We start from the raw sequence: 20724 nt of genomic DNA, 5'->3' as shown, positions 1-20724 counted from the left end.
CATGTCATCATATTTCATACTACATTCATTAAATTGTTAAAAATACAGCCTTGTTGTTAACTAATGGAGATTAACTTATGTTAGCATTAATAACAACTGTTGGTATTCACTACATGTTAAATTGAAAAACCCTGTATTCAGTGTTGGCCAGTCACGGCTTCGATGGCGATATTATTTGCTTGGATTTAAACTGTTGGGAACCTGGGAACTCGAGGATCTACCCCGGAGTAAACGAGCTGAAATCCCACCTTGACAGTATAAGCCCTGTGCTAATTGATAATGGATGCCTCGTTTTTTACGAATGGAGAGGGCCCGGCATCCTCATGGCCTAGGGTTCCAGTCCAGGGGGTTCCAAAGAAGGCCGAGCTGCAGAAATGCATCAGACACAAGAAAAGCGCTGAGCAGGGTAGATTTTGGTAAAAATCCTTCAGTAGCAGAACGACTATGGTTCGTCTTTAGAAATGAGATATAAGCCTGAGCATTAGTTACGGTTACCTTCCCTCTCCAAAGGTCTATGGAACAACAATAAAATAGGAGAATGGTGGATTTTGAAGCGATGTTTTAGAGCTTACGAAAAATAAAGGCTGTGGAGTGAGAGTCACGGTTGGCTTCACCTTGGTGTGTGCAGCGAATTACTGTGGTTAGACTTAAATCTCTATGGCAAGTCAGAGAATGAGCGTCTTTTGCCTTTTATATATCTATATATGCAAAGGCCCTCCCTTCTCACAACACGCCTAATGCGAAGTCGTAAGTACTTAATTAAAATAATCATCAGACACACTTTTCACTCCACTGAGCCAGGACTTACAGGCCCCGAGGGACGGCACACTCTACACTTCTCTATGCCTGAAAGGCCTTCAGAAAAGTTTTGAAACTTGAGGAAAAGATAAAAACATACATCTTAATTGATAGATTTATTTAGATTTTAATAAAAGGAACTTTATTTTTAAAAAATAGTAATAAGGAAAGACTGTGGGATTACATTTGTATTGGGGATACATTGTAAAAAAAAAATAATTAAAAAATTAGTTGATAATTTTTTTTTAATTTACTTTTGTCAGTAATAAAAACAAATTTAAATATCCAAATAAAATGTGCAATATATTAAGAACCATTGGAAAACAAAGTTTTTGAACCATTGCATTGCTACAAGTCATTGCTTCTCAACAGGTTGAACATTTTCCAAATGAACATAAAAAAAAAAACATTAAGTACCCAAGTTTTATTCCAAGAAAAAAAACATTTTTAGTGTTGAAGAAAACAAACTGTTCCAGGAAGAAACAGCAGAGACTGCATTTGTGTAAGTCACCTGCTGATATGTAAATTAGCTGATACCACAGGTACAGTGATTAAAAATAACATGGAGAGAAATAATTGATTTTGGAAACAATTGTAGCTAGACACACCATCACACAAGATCAGCAATATACAAAGATAATGAGGTGATTAACAGGAGTCAAACATTTGTAGAATGTGTTTAACAATATTAGAGTCAACTTGTCAAGATCTGAACATATTCAATATATTGGAGTATTCATGTTGAGATTCAGAATAAAAAGAACAAAATGTAGAAATCTTTATTTACCTGTTACTTTTATAAATGTGATTAAATAGTCTGTTAATCTCAAACACCCAAATGAACCACATTACCACATACAAATTGTACTGAATCCGTATTATTATTTAACTGAATCAACATTACTAGTTTACTGAATCACTATTACTATTTTGGCAGGATAGATGTTGGCAGTTTTGTGATTTTTCATGTTTTTTTATAGATATAAACTATATCTTAAGCTTTTGGTTACTAGTGGTCTATATGAAATGTTAGTACAGCAGACCAGGTTTCAACACTGGCCATAGGACACAAAGAATTAGTACAACAGACCAGGTTTCAACACTGGCCATACATCACACAAAAGAATAACCAGTGAAACTTGAGACCTAATCCTGGCCAAGTTGAGCACCCAAACATGTGCTCCTTACTGTAATACATTCTACCTTGAAATATATTTGTATTTGGAGTATGCATGATGTATTACTTAATAAAAAAAAAGTATTTCATTAAAATAGAATATAAATTATACTTATAGCTTTTATATAGTGCTACTTTCATGCGTAGAGCATGCTAAGAGCGCTGCGGTCCAATCTCATTAGTGGACCAGTGGGGGGAGGGGATATTTGGGAGAAGATTTTCTGTGCTGCGTGTAGGCGCTCAGTAAACACAACTATGCTCAAGTCGAGTGTCAAACCTCGAGCTCCCTTCATAGGTAGCCAAGGCAAGCCCAGTTCACGCGTACTTAGCCTCTCTATCAAGCTTCCCAATAATTGTACACTATATTAGTCAAAATATTGTATGTCCCATGTCCATGTAAGATGGCATATAATATTTAATTTGGCTAAAACAAAAACATGTGTGACCTACACTTTTTGCAACATTTGACACAGATATAGCTATTGACTGCTGAAGGTCAATTTCATCTAACTCATATATATATATATATATATATATAAGGCCATTGACTGCTGAAGGTAAATTTCATTTAACTCATATATTGACTGCTGAAGGTCAATTTCATCTAACTCATCTCTTTTTGTCATTTGCACTTTTCTTCAGAAGTAACATTTCTAAGGCTCTCAAATGTGTGTTTGTTCATGTTGCTGCCCAATGTTGATCTATGTGAGAAAGAAGACACATTATTTATTGCTTAGTCTTACCCATCTTTGTGCTCTACGTGCCCATAGTGAACAGGAGTACCAAAGATCTTCAATGGGATCTCTTATGTCCACAAATTAATGTAAATGTGGTGTACCACTTTCTTTATAAGAGCAGCATTATACCTGACACATCACTGATATGGGACATAGATAACCTGTTGGCTAAAGCAAGTCTCCAACAGAAGTTCATAACTACCAGGCAATATTTTTCAACTCTTCTTTATGGCTATGAATACTAGATATTTAGAAATCATGTAAAACTAGTAAAACAATTATTAATATTATGAATTATTACATCATAGTGGAGAATGAACTGAACTTTTAAAGTATATAATGGCTAAAAATATTTTAAGTTTCATAAAATGGCTGCCTGGTCGTGCGGTTTGAGCGCTGGACTGTCGTTCAGATTTATCGATGGTCCAGGGTTCAAACACTGCCCGCTCTCATCCCCTGTCGTCCTGCGGGAGGTTTGGACTAGGAAGTAATTATCTTCAACTTTGAAGGAACATCCGAAACATGTAAAACAAACATTTTACAAACAAATATCAATAGAACAAATTAGAGTCTTCTAAAAAATAAAATAGAAAATACTTTCAATGAACTGATTCTATTCAAAAACAGCAATTATTTTCATATCTATTTGTTGGAGAGTCTAGATATTCTTGACTAATTGTCAGAAAAGACTTTAGACCACAAAGTGCTGGAATTTTAAAAAATAAGATAATATCTGATATACAGATACAGATGCTTTTACCTCTGCATTTATATTGTCTACTAGCTTCATAAAAAAAATATTTAAGAACCAGCCATGGTTATTGTGTTCATTATATTACTTCAACATCAATTTTGTGAATTATAAGAAATTGGCAAGACAATGGGACAAACAAATTTGATTATATATTCATAGCTTCCCCTCTAGTCACATTGAAGTAGATGTCTTTAACAAGCATGGAATATAGAACAGGGGATTCCTTCTTGGCATGAAACTTTTTGTTTTCTGGCATGTTAGATTCATAGTTATAGGCTACATTTCTGGAGACGTGTACCAATGCCTTTTGTAGATCTATCTTTCCAAACCTTACAGGATCACTTGTCAAAACATCACACAGAGACTGAATGAACCAAGCTCCTGTGCCTCGTCTCCAAGCATAGTAGCCTAAAGGATGTACAGTGACAGTTGTGTGTGTCAGTCCTATGGATTGTCTAATTGATTATTCCTATTTGATAGTAAAAACTAAATAATATGGTGCTAGACTTTTTAACAAGTGGTAAGAAACAAACTTAGAGATGCAGGAAATTATGAACAAAAGGGTTTACGATGGGCACCAATGAATACAAATAATGAGCATAGGTTATCTAAGTTTGTCTATTTTATTAACTGTTATTCAGTTTCTTTATGAAATATGATCGGAAATTTTTTTTTTAATTGGGCTGCATTTTTAACATGTATTTCCATAAATCAAAAAAAAAAAATAGTTGATTTGAAACTGTGAACCCAGAAGAGGAATAAATTCATTGTGAAACTGTAGTGGTATGAGACAATTTATGGTTGCTACTAGTGGATTCAACTCAGCTACTAGTTTTAATAAAGATAAAAGATTGTAAACATTTTCAATGATTTAAAACCTTTTGCATCCCTATCAATTATTCATTCAGCAAAACTATCAAAAGTGAATCTTATACACATTGGCGCATTGGGCCCCAGTTATTCTCACTACCACTTTGATATGCCTGTTAGGCTACAATTTGCTTAAGTGATGTACAAAAAAAAAAAAAAAAAAAGATTTTACCCACCTGGTGGGGTAGCATACATAACAAGACAGTCTTTGTATAAAGGAGCAGGATCAATAACAACCTGATTTAGGTAAAATTCTGATGGAACATGGCGTTCTGCCCTTGCTTCCATATCATCTTCATTTTTTGTGCCAAAGTCAGGAGGGTCTACACTGCTACTCTCTTCTGTAGATTCCAGCTTTCTGGTATCACTTAGCCTGGGATGCAGAACTGTGATATCAACACCTTCATCTAGAGTGTCTCCTCTACAGGCCTACAAAAAAAAATTGTTAACATAAGATTTGCTGTCAATTTACTTCATATTTTCATAGAAAAGAAACTAAAAAAATGTTTATTAATGATGTAATAACTTTCTGATTTTAAGACTTTTTGCTAATTAAAGACATGTTCAAAGATTAAAAATGTTTTCAGCAATTATCAAAAAAAATATTTGGAGTCTAAAATTGATGAATAAAAAACTTTTTTGTATTTTTTTATCAATTCTACCCATGCAAAAACATTAGCAAAATTATTTGGAAAAACAAATGTATTAATTTCTAGACTAGTGAATGAGTATACATCTTCATCACAGTTAACTGCCTCCCATAGCACCAAAAACAAACTTGTGACATCTCAAAACAATGGACTTTAGGGTTCTCCACACAACCAAGATATTTATGAATAATGTCCAGTCCATGTATAGCTTTTATAGACCTGAAGACAGCATTAGCGCTCTCTGAACAATCAAGTAATACTTTAATGGACACTAGCTCAAGCTAAAGATTAAAAGAATTGAAATGACTTTTAAAATGTTCACTAAAAATATCTTACTTTTCACACCTGCAGCTCTCCTACATACAGGGAAATAAAGTTCATGTTAAAACTAAGATACACGAACAAATGTAGAGAGTATAAATTATGACTCAGAGAAGCAGTGTACTTAGAAGAAGTCAAACATCCAGAGAAGCAGTGTACTTAGAAGAAGTCAAACATCCAGAGAAGCATTGTACTTAAAAGAAGTGAAACATTTAGATAACTCAGGTTACCAGTACATAAAGTGACTTTATTTAGTTGACAGTTCCAAAAGCAAAAGCAATATATAAAAGAAGTGAAACATTCAGAAAAGCATTGTACTTAAAACAAGTGAAACATCAATTTTTCATATAAGAAGTAACCCCTGTGGTCTATCATTCCACATAAACTCAGGTTACCAGTACATAAAGTGACTTTATTTAGTTGACAGTTCCAAAAGCAAAAGCAATACTGAAAACCATGGATGCAAACAACAGCCCCATTTTGCCTATAAGGGGTGAGGATTGACAACCTCAAATAAACTGCAAGCATGATGGTACTTATGCCTTCACGACATAAATAATATATATATATATATATATATATATATATATATATATATATATATATATATATATATATATATATATATATATATATATATATATATATATGGCTCCTTTTGTCTCGAAAGGCAATGGATGCACCCAGATGAGTCAGTGGTTTTGGTTTAGTCTTGAGACAGGGCAGAACTTGGTGTGGCTAATCAAGCCAATTCTAGAGCGGCAGACTTTGCCACAATTCATGCATGTGTATGCATCTGATTCAGGGCCAGCGGACAGGGCAACTTTCTTTTTTTTCCCTCTTGATTAAGGCTACTTCGTTTCTTTTGCTCTCAGCGAGGATCATCCCAGCACGCACAGTCTGTCTCCATAAACTCCGGTCTTTGGCTATTTCTTCCCACATACTTTCGTTGATGTCTGTGGCTCTCATGTCTCGCTTGCAGACATCTCTATATGTTAGTCTTGGGCGGCCCTTGGGTATGACTCCCTCCACAAGCTCAGCATATAAGATATCTTTCGGGATTCTACCATCTGTCATGTCTGAGCCAGCATAGTCTTCTTTGTGTCAGGAGAGCATACATGCTGTTCATATTGGCCATTCTCAAAACTTCGTGATTGGAGACATGGTCCCTCCATGAGATGCACATTATGCGTCTCAGGCAGTGAAAGTGGAAACTATTCAATCTGTGCTCTAGGTACATGTATGTTGACCAACTTTCACTGCCATAAAGAAGAGTGCTCACAACACAGGCATTGTAAACTAGGATTTTGGTTGCTGTGGTCAATTTAGCATTTTCCCAGACGTGCTTAGAGTTTTGCCAATGCTGTAGTAGCTTTTCCTATTCTTTTTGTCAGCTCGAAGTCTAAATCTAGGTTACTGGCAATTGTTGAACCCAAAGAAGGTAAATTCCTGCACCAACGAAAGGGTGTGGTTCCCAATATGTATCACAGGTATTTCTGTGATGTCTTGTGCCAGGATTTCAGTCTTGGAGAGACTTATTGTAAGGCTAAACTCTTACAAGCACCTGCCAAGGCCTTCACTAGCTTCTGTAGACCTCCTGGTGAGTGAGATACAAGTGCCGCGTCATCGGCAAACAGCAGCTCCCTAATCAAGATACAACATCTTTTCATTTTGGCTTTAAGACATGCCAGGTTAAAAAGCCTTCCATTGGATCTACTATGGATAAATATTCCGTCTTCCATGGATTTAAAAGCGCTGGTTAGTATGACTGAGAAGAAGATGCCAAATAGTGTTGGAGCCAGTACTAATCCTTGTTTTACACCGCTCTTGATGGAGAATGACCTGGAGGAGGAAATTTCAAACTGTACAGTGCCCTGCAAATTTTCGTGAAAAGCTGACACAAGTTTCCTTAACTTATTTGGACAGCTGATTCTCTCTAGTACAGCAAACAGACTGCTTCTGTTAACAAGGTCAAAAGCCTTCGTCAAATCAATAAATGCTATGAAGAGGGGCTGCTTTTGTTCTCTGCTCTTCTCCTGATCTACCAAACATCATCACTGGTCTTTGAAAACAAAACCAAGAAAAGTGATGACTGGTTTGAAGCTAGTCTACCAGAAATGGAAACTGCCACTACGAACAAGAGAGCAGCCATGCTAATCTACAAGAAGGCTCCCATCCCAAGCAACTTAAAAAGGCTCAGAGCTGCAGCACGGAACAATGCCCATAGAATAGCAAGACAGTAACGCTAAGAAATACTGGCAGGAGCTATGTGAAGATATTCAATCTTGTGCCGACTGTGGTAACATAAGAGGACTATACGAGGGAATCAGAAAAGCCTTTGGACCTCACACCAGCAAGTGTGCTCTGCTCAAGTCAAAAGATTGCTCAATTATCAGTGATTGTGCACTGCAAATGGAGCGATGGGTAGAGCTCTATGCAGAACTCTACCAGATTGAAAACGCCATCTCACCAAATGCTGTTTCCAACTTCCCATCACTTCCAGTTTTGAGGGAATTAGACGAAACGACCTCAGTAAAGGAGCTGAACGTAACTATTGACATGCTTACACAAGGGAAAGGACCTGGAGGAGATGGCATTTCTGCTGAAGTCATTCAGGCTGGAAAACATCCCCTAATCAAGCCACTCCACAAACTGCTAAGCTTGTGCTGGGAACAAGAAATGGTCCCCCAGGAATTGAAAGACTCCAACAGTTACAATCTATAAAAATAAAGGCGACCGCTCTCATTGTTACATTTATAGAGGGATCTCACTGCTTAGCATAGTTGGAAAGGTTTTTGCTATAGTATTACTAAAGTGATTACAGATCTTGGCAGAACATGTTTATCCAGATTTGATTTTCTCTTTGCGCCAGCTACAGGATTTTTACAGAAATAAATAATATATATGTATATATACATATATGTATATGTATTTTCTTTCAATATGATAAAACTATAAATAGTCAGCTTTTACTTAAACTGCCATCTAATATATAAAGCAGAAACTAAGGTACATGTAAGTATGTAAGTCCCGAATAAAAATCAAAACCTTTTGACCAATCTTGATAAAACTTGGTATAAATGTTCCTTGGATACTAATGGGAAAACTAACTCATGCAAAGTAGAAAGTAGCCCAAAAACAAACTGAACACCCTAAAAAAATGGTGCCCAACTAGGATCTAGGTCATATAGCCTTGTTTACATGAGACAAGACCAAAAGATAACGCATGCGCAGAGTAGAGAATCTCACAATGTTGTCATTTGACAAGGCTAAATCTAGTTCTATAAACATAATTTGAAACATAATTTTTTTCTTTTACATATGATCATATAAAATATTGTCCATTGATTTCATTATTTAATAGAAACAATCTTGAAATTTGTGTTTCAAAAATATTTTTTACATAAATTTGTTTGCTATAAATGCAAATAGTTTTAGCCATATTGACATACCTTTTCATAACTACATTCATAATATAGCAAGCTCTTTACATGCACTGTGTAGTGATACAAATCAAATTAACATCAGAGGTCATAATATCCCGCGCATAATCAATGTGTGTTATTGAACTAATAACCTACTTACATAATACAATTTACTTCCCAATGTGTTTTAAAAGCATATTACAACTACACATTTGGTTTAATTTTAAGTTTTTATTTTCTATTTACTTCTTTGTTTCTGCTTTACTAATGTGCATTTAGACCACTTAACAACATAGTTACATCTATACCCAACTACAGTTTAAACACATTAATAGCATGTGAAAAATGATGCCAATGTGATTTGGCACAGCAAAAAGTTAAGATGAGGCACTATATTTAGGGGATATTAAATATACTAACATAAAATTCTTAATTCTTTAATACATCTACTTTCACTAAACATTCTTGATCTATCAGTTTAAGACTGAATATAGAGTGAAGGGATGACAACAGCACAGTAGAGTTTGTTTTGTAGTTATGATGAGTTTGAAATATAGATAACAGGATTTATTAGATTAATAGAATTCTATATTTAGTATGCTAATTGCCTAAGGTAATTAGTAGGCCTAAATCTAGTTGACTAGTCTACTTTCTTTAGATCTAGGTCTAGAGCTAAATTGGAAAGGTCAGGAGAATTAGATCTAGGTTTAGATTTTAAAAAAAATGAAAGTTTCATAGTCTTACAGAATATCTGATCCCATTAGATTCATAGTTATAGGCTACATTTCTGTAGACGTATACAAATGCATTTTGTAGATCTGATTATGCTTGTTTTGTTTACGTTTTTGACAAAAAGTGAAAGTATGGGAATTGGCGCATGTGCCATAATGAAATGTAACTTCCTGTCTTTGTTTAAATTTATATGTTATTAAATTTTAGTTGTTCAAAAGTTGAGAAAGTCTAATAAACAAAAACTTGTATTTATGGCAAGTGAAAAACAAAAGTCCTAATACCAGCAATCAGCTGGATTGGGGTTTACCAGCTAGTTATATTTTTAGATGAAATTTTGCAGGCAATCTTGTATCCATGCTGAAAACAGACCCTAGAATACATGCTACAACATCTTCTCTATGAATTCCCATGTTTAATCTGACTAGATAGACAATCCTGATATTTCCACAAAATCTTGCAAAGGTAGCAAACTTCATGACATATCAAAGAGAAAGAACAATTTGATAAGTTATTATTCACATGTAATGGGCTTTAAAACAAAGTCATCTATTACAGATGATGTCAAACCTGGAAGAAAAATAAGCGAGGCTTTCCTATCAATGCCTGACAATGTTGGTCATCAAAGATCTCAGTGATAAGCTCAGTTGGTAATGTCTCCCCATCCACGCCATATAGAATGTCTTTTCTTTGGCATGTGTCAACATCCTTCTTACTAAAAATTTGATCCCCATGAGATAAGATTGAACAAGCAAAACAATCTGAATTTTGGTGATCAAAGTTTTTGGCAACTGAAAATAGAAAGAAAAAACTGCAACTGAAAATAGAAAGAAATAACTATACCAAAATTGGCCTTTCAGCAGAAAGGAGGATAATTATTGTTCATTATTTTTCTTAACATTGAATCTCTTTCGATATTTTTTTGTTGTTGCTTTATGCCTTGTCTTTTTTCCTTACCATTTTTAATCATTCCCTATCACTTATCTAAATTAAATTTAAATTACAGACGTTACTTCAAAAGAGATGTCCTATATTCATGTGTTAATCTAGTCATGCTTGTTAGAGTCTCATACTCTGCTAAGTCATTGGTTTTTCTGGCTGATTTAGCAAAACCATTCCAACTCTAATGGCACTAGGAAATAAGAAGCATTGTACGAACAGCAATCTTATTTCTCCTTTATTTCTATCACTTTTTAATAGTTCTTGTACTGTGTACACAGCAACTAATGTACACAGAAGCCATCTATATGTCACTTTTTTTGTCTAATAACTCTAAGTATTCAGGAGTTCATTTAACTATAAACAATATTTAGCATCCAAATGACACAATGATCCATTAGCCTCACAATAAGCCAATAAATTCTGTCAGACAGAACATCATTAGCATGTTGTTTTTTTAATTCAATTTTTGCATTGAAATAAATGTTTCTATTAATATTTAAATGTGACCTACCTGTCTTAAGAAGGACTAGCATTTTCTGAGCTGTTAAGTTAGTGGCATGAAGCACTTGAAAACCCAGTAATTTAAACATGTTGAACAAATAGTGTGCATCAGCAGAAGACCCATTCCTGTCACCTAGGTTTTTGACATAGCCAAACTTTTCATTGTTTATAATGACAGCTAACCCTCTTCTAGGGTGAGTAAATGTATATCTATCTTCCTCATTAATTGAACCAGGGGCTGGAGCTATGTTCAAGTCACTAAAACAAACAGAGTTCAATTTATTAGCGTTATAAACATTTCTGCATTAAATTTTAATTGCAATGTTTAGTAAATTTAATTATCATGTAACATAAAGCAGCTGTTGAACAAGTTTATTTTTAGATTGAACATTTGCAGCGCAAGGTCATGGTTGTATGCTGTCGACAAGTAAATGACAAGTTTATTTAAAACAATGAAGTTTTTTTCTGTAAGCTTTAAAGTAATTTGGACGTTGCTAGAAGGGAGAAAGAGGTAGTATTTAAAGACCTGCACATTCAGTTTTGAGAGAGATTTGCAACTAGAGTAAAATAATTCAATTTGAATTGTATATTTATGTACATTTATTAAAGTGATTCCAAATTCCAGAATAAAAGCTTTGTATTTATTTAAAAGAAGATTTTTGAGTTTATACTTTGAGGTAGTATCTCTGGCATCACAAAATTGTTTGAGAATTCTGAAACTTTCCGTAGAGAGAACTATGCATTGTCTGTTCAACACAATCTCATCGTAACATTAACCAAGACATCGTTGTCATCTAGCACTCAAACATATCGTCACATAAATCTATGAAAGGGTTCAACTGGTTCTGCTTCTTATTACAAGAATAGAAACAAAATAGTAATAAGAGACTCCCTTTCAAAACACAAAGACTATTCCAAGAAGCTTTCACCCACATTCCCTTTTTGCAAGGGTAATTAGTTTTTTAATGAAATAGCCTTAGAAAAAAATAATGCATTTAACAAAATTTAAAAAATGTACTAATTATATACAAGTTTTATTCCTACTTACCATGGAGCATTCAGTATTTCCTGTAACTTTACTTCTACTGCCTTTTGAAAAGCCTCAAGATCTGAAATCATAACAAAAGATGATTTATAATTTTTGAGTAAAAAATGATATGTATATATATATATTCATGCATGAGATATATACTGGTAGAACCTGTGTTATTGATCCCAAATTATATAACTGCATTGGATTTGCCATTCCTAAGGACACATTGGATGTGTGAGGAGAGGGGAACTGTTGTATGGGCGACATCATTCTAACTACAACTAATGCTCAGGCTTTTATCACATTACAGGCTTTAAGGGGTGAAGGAGGCCAACAACAAATTCATCTGTACCAGTTTCAATAATTGTGTTCTATTCAATTCTATTACTACGCTGTTTAGTGAAAAATATTTAAATTGATTACAAAAATATTTTCCATTTATTCTTCTTCTTCATCGTTCTCATTGTTATGTTGGAGTGTTCATATAACTAGACTAATACATGAGATGAACTGCACAGTGGTTTCCAAATCAGGGAGCTCTCCATATAGTTTTCTTTCTATTGGGGTGATTTGGGTCTTAGGTGGGCCTCTTGGTAAAGAGAGCAGTTTTGGAGGACGTGGTCGGCATTTTCTGGTGGTACTCCACATGGGCAGATTTCACTGGTTCCAATTTTGAGCTTCCGGTACATGTGTTGTCGCATTCTGTTGTGTCCGGTCCTGAGTCGAAATTTTAGACGTTGGTCTTGTCGGGATAGCTTAAAGTAAGCTTTCTTGTGATTTGGATGGGAGCTCGTCCATTTCTCATTTATTTTATCTACAATTAATTTCTTCATTTCTTCTGGATAGAGTGCAAAGTTTATTTGTGAGTTTGTTCTCCCACTCTTGGCGAGTGTGTCAGCCTTCTCATTTCCTGCTAGTTGTATATGAGCTGGAATCCATTGAATAACAGTTTTTTTGCTGTTGTTGTTGAGCTTTGTAAGTGCTGTTCTGAGGTTTTTAATATAAGAGGAATCAGAGTTTTGCAAGCTTTTGAGGGTTGTTTTCGCATCTGTTAGAAAGACAATCTGACTGAGGGGAACTTGGATGATTTGCTAGCATGGTAGCAGCTAGTGCTAGTGCTTCCCTTTCTGCTCTGTGACTGTCAGAGAGCTCTCCAGTTGCAATGGATTTTTCTAGTTTTCCTCCATCTGGCCATTCGATAAGTATTCCAGCTCCTCCATTTGTGGTGGCTTTATGGGATGAGCCATCCGTGTAAACTCTGATCCACTGATTGCTAGGGTAATTGGTATGTAGAAAACAGTTCACTATTTCCTTGAGCTCTGTTGGTCTGTAATCAGATTTTCTTTTTATGTTTTCAATATGGTCCCTTACTTATAGTAGGAAGAGGGCTTTCATCACAGGGTGGAGATTCATTATAGTGTATCGAGGATTCCAGAGTAATTTTTTCAAGTTGGTGTTTCTTTTTTAGGTTTAGAGATTCCTGTATGAAATTGGTCCTTTTGAGACGTTTTTTTGTGCCAGTTTTGTGGATTTTTGTTCTGAGTGGGTGCCTCTCCAAGGTTTCCAATTTAGTGAATTGGGAAAGGATTTTTATTTCTCTTTCATCCAGAGAGATCAGGGCAGCGGTTTCCTCCATAGCTCTTATGGGTGTTGTTTAGATTGCTCCTGTCATTATCCTTAGACCAATATTTTGAACCTTGTCTATTTTTCTTATGTTAGGTTGGGCTGCTGAGCCCCATGCTGTGGCACCATATTCTAGTACAGGTCTTACATAACTGGTATAGGTCTTTTTCAGGATGTTGTGATTAGCTCCCCAATCTGTGCCAGCTAATTTTTTCAAGAGGGATAGTCTCTGGATGCCTTTACTCAGTGTTTTATCTATTTGGTTTTTCCAGGTTAGTCTCAGGTCATAGGTGACTCCAAGATATGTAGGGCTGTCATTTTTTTCTACAGCTTCCTTATCTAATGTTAATTTTATTGTTTGTTGTTTTGTTGACAGTGAGAATATGGTATATGTTGTCTTTTTTGTGTTGATGGACATGCCCCAGTCTTTGGACCAATTATTGAGTTTATCAAGAGCATCTTGTAATCGAAATTTCGATGTTCCTACATATTCTTCTGTGCTAATTAAGGCAAGGTCTTCTGCATACTTGCTGCTTTTAACTCTTCTTGGTAGGTTTTGATTTAGATCGTATATGAATTTAGGAAAAGTGTTGGGGATAGGACTCCTCCTTGGGGGACGCCATTTTTTATACCCACTGTGTGGCTTCTTTGTCCTTGCATGCAAACTAAGGCTTTTCTATTATTTAGATATTCCTTTATCCAGTTGTATATTCTGTCGGATATGTGATGCTGGATTAGCTTGAGCAAGAGACCTTGTTCCCAGACTTTGTCAAATGCTTTTTCTAAGTCAACCCACACAATTGTTGTTGGGTTTTTTTCTTGAAAGCCGTCTTCTATTTCTTGTGTGATGAAGGCAATTTGATCTTCTGTTGATCTGCCTTTTCTAAACCCAGCCTGGGCTTCAGTGAGTAGGTTATTTGACTCAAGGATCCATGTCAGCCTTCTATTTATCACTCTTTCCATCAGTTTGCAAGTACAGCTAGTGAGGCTGATGGGGCGGTAGCTATCCAGTTTATTTCTTGGTTGTCATGCTTTAGTATAGGGATCATAATGGCTTTTTTCCAGATGTTTGGAATTCTGCCAGATTTCCAGCTAGCATTGAATATTTGTAGCAGTTTTCTTTTGGCTTGAGGACCCAAGTGAAGAAGCATGTCATTTGATATTTTGTCTGGGCCCGGGGCTTATTTTGGTTTGAGGACTTTTAGGGATTCATCTAGTTCCTTCATTTTAAGATTAGTGGTCATTCCCAAGGAGTAAGCTGGATTGTTTTTTTTAATTTTATCTTGGATTTCTGAGTTTACATCTTTATTTCAACTTTCATTAATTTGTATTTGTCCTATGCTTTGGAAACACTTAATGAATTCATTTGCTTCTTCTTGGCCTTTCAGGGGTTTGTTGTCCTTTTCTATAACTATAGGAGTTGTTCTGTTTTCTTCCTGGTTAAGACATTTGGCTATACGCAAGGAGTTTGTGGCCATCTCTCTCTACGTTTAGTTGTTCTGTTTTTTCATGCCAACTTTTCCTCATGGCGGAAAGGTAATTTTTCCTGCGTTAGCTGCTTTTAGATTTATGTTATTTTCTATACAAGGGTTATTTTCTACTGTGTTTCTGGCTTCAATAGTGGCATTGTGGAGTTGTTGAAGGTGATCAGACCAGTTGGGAATATAATCTTTTCTTGCTCCTCTAGGAATTGATTCCTTAGCTGCTAGGAGGATTGCTTTGGAGAAAGCTGAGAATAACCTGATTTGATTTGCAGTTTATTGAAGTTGTGTGTAGGTCTGTGAGCTTTAAGAATAGGTGCCAGTTAGCTTTTTTGTAGTTCCATCTGGGGATGGTGGAGTTTTCTGATATTTTGAAGGAGGTATCGATACTGATCAATATGGGTCTGTGGTCACTGGTGGCTAGCTGATCTGCAACTTATCTGGTGCACTTTTTGGATAAGTTGTCAGTTGCAAAGGCTAGATCTGGAGTGGTTGATGTTAGCCAGGCTCTTGAGAAAAAGGTTGGTTTATCCTCAGGTTTATTAAGCAAGATAAGTCTATTCTCTGCTTGCCATTCTTCAATTTCTTCTCCCCTGGCATTTAGGTCTGGGTATCCCCAGCTCTGAGAGTGACTATTCATATCTCCTAAGATTAGTCTTCTTGGTCAGGTATTTGTATGTGGTCAATCTCTATTTCCTTGTCTGGTAGGAAGTAGCAGTTAAATAGATTAATATTTCCATCTGGGAGAATTAGCTTAGTTCCCATTATTTCTGATTCTGAGGAGTTAGGCATAGTTATGTCTGTGGTAGGGATGTCATTTTTAATGAGGGTGAGGATTCTTCCTTTGGGTCTAATTTCTCTATCTTGTCTGATGCAGGTGTAGCCTCTAATGGAGAAACGAAGATTACTGTTCAAATGAGTTTCTTGGATGCGAGCTACATCAATTTCTTTCTCATGCAGAAATATTTTTAGAGCTTCTTTTTTCTTTTGGATGCACTCTGCGTTCCATTGTAAGATTTTTAGACTTTTGGTCGTGGAGTGTTGGCCAGTAGTATTTACTTTCTTGTCCCTGCTCCTGGCTCCACAGGCAGAGATAGAAGAACCACCAGCTCGCTTGTGTGGGCTCCTTCGAGGCGGAGAGCCCGGCCCCCTACCTGCGCGGCAGGATTCCACAGGCAGAACGCCACATCTATTAGAATCGTTACTGAACTCCAACATAGATGAGGTTGCGTGTCAATGTGTTATGCCCCAGGAGGCCCATTGACTCCGACTTCAGCCTGCTTTTCTTTCTGGATGTGCTCCCATAGCCTTTGATCATCCAAGATCATCTGCAAGGCAGCAGGTGTTTATTTTCGGAGTTTTCTCTCCTAGATGAACTGCTATCCCTAGCAAACGGGTTTCATACACCCGGGTTTAGAGTTAGAGCGCCCTATACTCCTTTTTGCAATCATTTCCCTGGATTTCTGAGATGTTTTTAGTAAATATTCTAACCACTGGAATACTTCACCTCATCCTCCATGATTGCAAACCAGTTAGTCCGCGGCTGTTTATTTACTATTCACAGCTAACCCTTATATCTAAGGGTCTTTTCCCTATCCGCCACCTGGGGACGCACTTGGTAGAAGGTGGTAGCTCCCCCAAGTTTTCCATTTAAAGAAATAAAGATTTTTGTGGATTTTTTGTTTTACAATAACATTTTAATAATTATAATATATTTGGATCACCATAAAAAACACCTCCAAGCATTTAAGTGTTTAAAAATAAGTAGCAAAGTATCAGCCACTTCTCAATAACAAGAAAAAAATCCATCCCATCAACTGTTATGTCATTAAGTATTTGTTTACCTTTTGCAATCCGTTCTTTTCTTACTTGGTTCATATCTACAGTACCAGTAAAAACAAATATACAGATATATAAAAATATATATTTATACAAATAGAGAAAAATATTAAAAATTAAAAATTAATCATTTATTTAACAGTTTTATATATAATTAAATATAATTTTTTAAATATGTGAATGTATGATTATTTTTTATTTATATTAATATAAGCTAAATAAATAATTAGGCAGTAGATTAACAATGATAAATTTTTATTAATTTTAAATTATTTTCTCAAATAAAAATACAAAGGAGAATTATATTTAAATTGAAAAAAGTACTTTCAATATAATTTTTTTTTTTTTAATTTTCATTTCAATTGTACAAATTAAATGTTTATAAAGGTTAAACTATAAATTCATTAAGATAGAGCAGCTTGGTAGCATTATTTTAAATTATACTACATCCTTACCAACTTCATTTTTTCTTTTGGAACCTCGAAACCATCCAAACATTTTATAAAGAGTCTGATTGAGATATAAAAGCTAATCTTTATTGCAATGCACTTTAAAATATAGATAGATAGATAGATATAGATATTATATATCTTGTAAAAAAAAAATCTTATCAGGGTGTTGATTACTTTCTTAAACATTTTTTTAAGTTCCAGCTTGTTTAACAAAAAGCCATAATAATTGCAAATTAAATTTTTTATTGGGAAGAACATTAATTGTACAATTTATCTGTTTTAAAAATAAGTCTACAAACATATTGTAACAGCTCTCACTATCTAGACTCTACAAACCACACAACACAACACTAGCAACTCAAAGAACTTGACAACTCAGAGCTCCCATGTAACAACACTTTAATGTCCAGTAAATTAATAGTCAATACTGTACAATTAGCAATATGTAACATGGACTGTACAAATGTTTTGCCATGGATATCTGTACTGCTGTAACAAGAACTCAACTGGCTTCTCTGTATCTTGCTGAACTCTCATATTGTACTGAATTGTAGATCGTGAAGTTGTCACCCTTAACTCTGACACCTTTTCTCTTTAGACAGGGTCCCTAAAAGCCTTCTAGAACCCAACAAAACATCGCTCTTATGGATGGTCACAGGACTATATCCAACATGACTGGCCTGAGTACAGTTCACAACACAGATCTTTCCCAAATGGTATCTATGTCATCACTCGTCACGGATGACAGCTTATCTAGCGCTGGCCTGTGTAATTTGTGTCAGCTGGCTTCAGACACACAAACCCCTTTCCACATTACCATCCTTTAAAACTGAAGATGATTACATCCTAATGCAAGCCCCTCTGCAGGATCATCACAGGGATGCTGCTCAAATGCTCAAATATGATTTGTGTATTTCAGCTATCTCCCACTAATCTCTTTGTCCAGGGTTCTCCCTCGGGGATGAAGTGAGTTAGGGCTCCACTTGTCAGTCACTTGACGTCCTGCAGGTAGGCAGATAGCAGTGTGATGAGGATGAACGCAGTGGTCTTATTCCATGAATAAGATAATTGGTATTTATTTGTTTTAGTTTTTTTGTTACTCTTAATAACTGACATTTTTCTGGATGGAAAGACATGCTACAATTTGATTGCCATTTCTGTAATTCATCTAATTCTCTTTGTAAAATGTCTGTATCTTGCATTGTTTTTTTTTTTTGTTCTATATATTATGCAATCATCTGCAAATAATTTGACTTTTGTTCCTGAACTTATGTAATTCGTTAAATCATTTAAATGTAAATAAAAAATAGTAGTGGACCTAAGGCTGCTCCTTGAGGTACACCAGAGTTAACTGTTATTGGTGTTGATTTAGAGCAATTTATTATTACAGGATGGCTGCCTGGTTGTGTGGTTTGTACGCTGGACTGTCGGTCTGTTATCGATGGTCTCTGGTTCAAACCCTGCCCACTCCCATTCCGTCATCCTGCGGGAGCTTTGGAATAGGAAGTAAATTATCTTCAGCTCAGAAGGAACATCCAAAATATGTAAAACAGTTTGTTCCCTCCCTATCAGAATCAATTGATGTTATGAACCAGCATCTAATCAATCTAGAGAAATCTTAAGTCTTAGACTTAGAGCTAGAATCTACCTTAATTATCTACTATGTATAGACATAGTAATAATCTTATCTTAAATATTACAGAAGTTACTTCAAAAAAAGAAGATAATTAGATCTATGTCCTACCACATTTCATGTGTCAATCTTATTCATGCATGTTAATCAATGACTTAAGTCTTTTAATGATATTAATGATATGCAAGTGATAATTATACTGTGTCTAATATGATTTGAACTGACAACTTGTCTTTTACATTAATCATTAAAATTAAATGACATTACAGGATTTATGAACTTATCACTATTATCAGGATAATAATCAACTGCCATCAATCATCAATGGCATCATGATCAATGGATCATCATCATTCATTAATCATGATGATTCCATCATCCATGAGTATTGGCATTGCATGATCATGGATCTACTGAAGACTACTAAGTCCTAAGTATAGATATAGTATATTAAAATTAAGACTAAGACTAAGTTCGTCGTCAAGACAGTCAAGTCTCACTCAAGACTCAAGTGTCTCAAGTCACACTCAAGTGTTACTGAAACTTAACTTTAAACTTACTGTACAGTGACAGTCCAGACAGTCCAGTGTCGCGGCAGTGTACTCATTTTAATTTTACTGTACAGTGTACTGTCTGTACTCTACTTGAATAGTCTACTATCTCTAGAGTGTACTTGTAGTAATTAAACTATACTATAATTATTAATAATATTTAAATATTAATTAAATTAATAATTAATACTATTAATAGAGTCTAGTATTAATAATAATAATAGTAAATAATACTAAAGTCCTAAAGTAATACTAATACTATAGTAATAGATCTAGTAAATTCTAGTATTCTAAATTGACTAAATTCTAGATAATAACTGTATAACACGATCATACATTTAAATATTGAACTCTTTCTTAGTTTACAGTTACAAATAGATCTAAATCAAGAGTATTTCATCATTATTAATACCTACTAGATACTAGAATAATCAGTGATTTGACCCAGAGTAAGATACTAATATTAGTATTAGTATTATTATTAGTAGTAATATAAACTGCCTGGTCTACTAGATTTTTGGATCTTTATAATAAAGATAGATCGAGAGTACTTTCCCTTGTTACAGACCTATATAATAATGTAATGTCAATGTCTTGATGTCAACAAGTGCATATTTCACATGAAGTAAACCCAGTTACGACGTGCATATTTTTCCATAGTCCATACCTTATGAATACCGTTGTCCATCGAAGAGGGTTCAGTTTAAGTCACGCATCAGCATTCTCAGCCCCAGGAGACAAAGACATATTACTGAATTTGAACCAAGTAGACAACATAGAAGATATAGTAGTACAAGAAAATGGAATTCAAAAACTATTAGCCAACACCAAACCAAATAAAGCTTCTGGACCTGATGGTATTCCAGCTAGATTACTCAAAGAACTAAGTAATGAGCTAGCCCCAGTGTTCAAAATACTCTTTCAGGCTTCACTTAACCAGGGCAGAGTACCAAAGGACTGGAAAGAAGCTAATGTCACCCCCCTATTTAAAAAAGGAGAAAAATCTGACCCAGGAAACTACAGACCAGTATCACTTACCAGCATCACATGTAAAATCCTAGAACACATAATATGTAGCAACATCATAAACCACTTAGACAAACATAATGTCCTCACACCATACCAACATGGCTTTAGGAAATATAGATCATGTGAAACACAACTAATAGGACTAATTGATGATTTTTCAAAAGGTTTAGATAATAGTG

At 35.1% G+C, this 20724-nt stretch overlaps 1 protein-coding gene across 6 annotated transcripts; it reads right to left on the bottom strand.

Moving 5' to 3' along the window:
• Positions 1 to 901: 901 nt before the first annotated feature.
• Positions 902 to 20219, bottom strand: LOC106078855 (caspase-3-like). 6 transcript variants are annotated; one of them, XM_056020902.1, is made up of 8 exons: positions 20184 to 20219; positions 17336 to 17390; positions 16886 to 16921; positions 11953 to 12013; positions 10915 to 11162; positions 10032 to 10252; positions 4513 to 4765; positions 902 to 3874 (listed from the first exon to the last, which is right to left on the bottom strand). In XM_056020902.1, exons 1-8 carry the CDS (start codon positions 20202 to 20204, stop codon positions 3612 to 3614), a joined length of 1158 nt encoding a protein of 385 aa, XP_055876877.1. In that variant the 5' UTR covers positions 20205 to 20219; the 3' UTR covers positions 902 to 3611. The 6 variants fall into 6 exon arrangements, with proteins under 6 accessions (XP_055876877.1, XP_055876878.1, XP_055876882.1 ...); XM_056020903.1 differs by lacking the exon at positions 20184 to 20219 and adding an exon at positions 19933 to 20030; XM_056020907.1 differs by lacking the exon at positions 17336 to 17390 and having other exon boundaries at positions 20184 to 20205.
• Positions 20220 to 20724: the final 505 nt, after the last annotated feature.

The sequence above is a fragment of the Biomphalaria glabrata genome, chromosome 2 (genome assembly GCF_947242115.1).
Source record: "Biomphalaria glabrata chromosome 2, xgBioGlab47.1, whole genome shotgun sequence".
Taxonomy (NCBI): domain Eukaryota; kingdom Metazoa; phylum Mollusca; class Gastropoda; family Planorbidae; genus Biomphalaria; species Biomphalaria glabrata.
The sequence above is the reverse complement of the archived record's forward strand: the minus strand, read 5'-3'. Positions and strand labels throughout refer to the sequence as shown.